The 3,657-nt window shown below is 33.7% G+C and overlaps 1 protein-coding gene across 1 annotated transcript in view; it reads right to left on the bottom strand.

Moving 5' to 3' along the window:
• Positions 1–334: 334 nt before the first annotated feature.
• LOC106474457 (basic proline-rich protein-like) overlaps positions 335–3,657 on the bottom strand; it is a 29,598-nt gene continuing 26,275 nt past the window's right edge. The window contains exons 3-4 of the mRNA XM_022402768.1: positions 2,036–2,614; positions 335–393 (exon numbers count right to left, since the gene is read on the bottom strand). Of these exons, the coding sequence (XP_022258476.1) occupies positions 335–393; positions 2,036–2,614 (638 nt within the window). The remainder of the gene's footprint in view (positions 394–2,035; positions 2,615–3,657) is intronic.

Here is a 3,657-nt window from a genome sequence, read left to right as displayed (position 1 = left end):
AATGCGGCTAAGGAAGAGAAAGATAACGTTCCAATAAAGATTGTGTATATGACATCACCATTTACTGGAACACGTGCTTTGAAAATCAAGAAATATATATAGAACTTCCTTTGTAATGTGTATCCACAAGTTGAACTACGTGTGATACTTAAACCAGTATACAGAATAAGGGACTATTTTGTATTCAAAGACAGAATTTGCAAAGCGGACCGATCACGTGTCATCTACAGATATCAGTGCTCTGTTTGTAATAGTGTGTATATAGGGTCGCGAAGAGGAGGCTTAGTGATCGAGTTAAAGAACATATATTACTATCGAACTTTTAAACATATCACTAAATTGTAAATGTTTTACTTACAGGATCGCCCTTTGGTCCTGGTGGTCCTGGATAACCTAGAGAAAAGTAAACAATATTCATGTTGCTGCTTGTTCTGGTTGGTTAAAAAAAAAGGTGGGGGAGGGGTAGATTTTCAACAGTTTTCTTGATTAACTTACCTATTTTTACATTACAGCGTTACATTGTTTGCTATTTTATGTAACTTGACTATTTTTATATTTATATGGCAGATCCCGTTTTATTCGATCTTGGCTTTTTTTGTACATGTAAAATGTTTCGACAGATACCGCAAGTGCTATTTTTAACATATATTATATTACTTTACATATGTGAACTTTGTATTGAAACATTAGTTTATATATGTAGCTATTTTGTACATGGAAACTAACAGCTTTGTCCACTACAATAATTTTTATATGCTTAGAGCTTTTGAATGGTTTTCGTAAACAATGATCATTGTTTATTTAGAACACTTATTTTCTGTTATAAATGTACTTTATTTTTATCTTGATTAAAACCTGAACACATTGAGTAAGTCTCTTAAGTCATCCTGACTTTGATACTGGAAAAAATATGACAAACAATAAAAAGAGCAATATTTTCACCACTCTTAGATTGTAACATATATAATACATTTTGATATGATATATTATATAAGAATTAATTGAAAATATGTTTCTACTCAAAGTGGGATTCGAACCGCAGTTATCCAATAGAGGTGTTGTCGTAGATCACTTAACAATTCCATCATTTCAGATATTCCACCTCTACTTAGGCTCTTAAATCAATAGTTTGACCTAATTAACGTGGAAAGCAATTCACCATCACATTTATTAATAAACAGTTATTCATATCCTGCAATTATCAAACTGTAGCTCAGATTAACATCTTTCAGGGGAATGCTGTTTTATGCTGGTTCTCATTTGTTTACCTTAGGTGGTTTGGTGTGTATATTGATTGCGATCGTATTGGGTTGTGGCTTCTGAATAGTGTTCTGACTTTATCAAAGTTTATGTTGTTTGCATATCCTTTATATGTTTTCAGAATGATTTTTGACATATAGGAATATAGTTGTGTGTATAATTTCCTTCTTGTTTATTATTAGTGTTTGTCTTCTTTATTTTTCTTTTTATCAAGTGTAATTAGAATACAAAAAGGCAAATTAACTATTAGGCTTATGCGTTTGTATATGCTACTAAATGACGATAATTTCTATCATTGCAACATCATTCCCGTGAAACTTTAATCTGATGTACTAGTGGAACTGGAATTGTACATTATTTTGGAGTTTACCTTCTACATCACACCCTGACATTACAAATTTATTTTTTGATTTTTAAGTTTTTAAACTAATTAATTATAAATCAAATGATATCATCACGAATTTTGACTTGAATATACGTTAGAAAATGTATATTCGAAATAGATTGATAACAACAAGGTTAAAACAACTTTGAAATTACATTTTGTAATGAAATGAATTATGCAACAAGGATATGTAAAATAGTATTCTAGTTTTGTGTTACTTTTCTTCTTTAAACTAGCTTAACCGCATCAATAATACCTTCAATGTTATTGGAAGGAGGGATGAAATTTTCAAAAAGAGTTAACAAAAAATCAAACATTATTACTGAAGTTTCCAAAGTACTACTACAGAAGCATTTGTTTAGTGACCTACACAAGCTACTACATATTTACCTTGTGGGCCTGGTGGACAAGGAGGACCAGGTGGTGATGGGGGGTAATGACCAGGCCAGTAAGGTCCAGGAGGAACTATTTGTGGTTGTGTATTACGATTGTAAGGTCCAGGTGGAAGGATTTGTGGTTTATCTTGATAGTTTCCTGGTTGGTAGGGTCCAGGAGGCAGGATCTGTGGTTTGTCCTGATGTCCTGGTTGGTAGGGTCCAGGAGGTAGGATCTGTGGTTTGTCCTGATGTCCTGGTTGGTAGGGTCCAGGAGGTAGGATCTGTGGTTTGTCCTGATGTCCTGGTTGGTAGGGTCCAGGAGGTAGAATCTGTGGTTTGTCCTGATGTCCTGGTTGGTACGGCCCAGGAGGTAGAATTTGCGGTTTGTCTTGATGGTCTCCTGGTTGATAGGGACCAGGAGGTACAATCTGTGGTTTGTCCTGGTGATTTGTTGGTGAAGGTCCTGTAGGCTGAATTTGAGGCTGATGCACTCTTGGTTTCCAGTCTTTTCCGTTGCGAATTCGTGGTCCTGGTGGAACAATATGTACATCTGAACTCCCTCCTCCTCCCGAGGGACCTGTTCGAGGGCAACCTAAAGATAAAAAAAAAGCAAACACAACTTAAGTATACTGTGCAGTTTGTGCTTATAAGTAGTTTTGTAATTATAATGCTATTTAACTTGAGCATTTGAGCAATACTTCGTTTAAATTTCAAAAGAAAAAGGCTAAACATTAATATAGTACTGAGTGAACGCGTGGGAACTATCCTGCTTCTTTTACAAAACTACTAAATTATAACCTAATTATCTAATAGAGGAAAAAAAACCGTTCAGAAACTTCCTTTTGAAATTGGTTACATTTTTCCAGTAATGCATATTCAAAAATTAACATTACCTTCCGATCAGAAAATGCTTGCTACATAGAACTAAACTAAATATTGACCTGGTGGTGAGTATAACTAATTACACGATATACTTGTATTATGTTCTTACTTATTAAGTTGCATATATACATACATAGTTAACTATTTCTACTTTCAGAGTAATCAAGAATGTATTTTACAGAGAAAAATATATCTGATACACATTATGACCTCTATAACTAACATTTTTGTAATACAACGTCTAAGTTATAAAAGAAAGCAAAACAAATGTATCGGTATAACATAATTGCTTCTAACAGTATGTTATTAAAGACTGTTCCCACGTGTACCAGCAGTTGCACGTATTAGTTGGTATTTTTACCTTCTAAAAATCATTTTCATTCTATGTCGCTTTCAAATTGAAATAAACTTTTATTGTTTGTTTGTTTGTAGTTAAGCGCAAAGCTGTACAATGAGCTATCTGTGCTCTGGCCACCACAGGCATCGAAACTCGATTTCTAGCTTTTTAAGAGATAGCGCTGTGACACTGAGGAGCTAATTTTTATCGTCGCTGCTATACAGTTTTTCTTTTAGCAGTGTTTTTAAATGGGTGCCATTTTTTTGTTTCTGTTGTTATGTTTCTGTTCTTGGCATCATAACTATAAATGAATATATAAATAGCGCTTAAAGGACATGAAACAACAACAACTAGTTATAGAAAATACTCTGTATTAAATGCAGTCGATTTGAAAGCTGGTTATATGACTGGTTATA

The sequence above is a fragment of the Limulus polyphemus genome, unplaced genomic scaffold, assembly GCF_000517525.1.
Source record: "Limulus polyphemus unplaced genomic scaffold, Limulus_polyphemus-2.1.2 Scaffold7248, whole genome shotgun sequence".
In the NCBI taxonomy this organism is placed as follows: Eukaryota; Metazoa; Arthropoda; class Merostomata; order Xiphosura; family Limulidae; genus Limulus; species Limulus polyphemus.
This window is presented reverse-complemented; position numbering and strand designations above follow the sequence as displayed.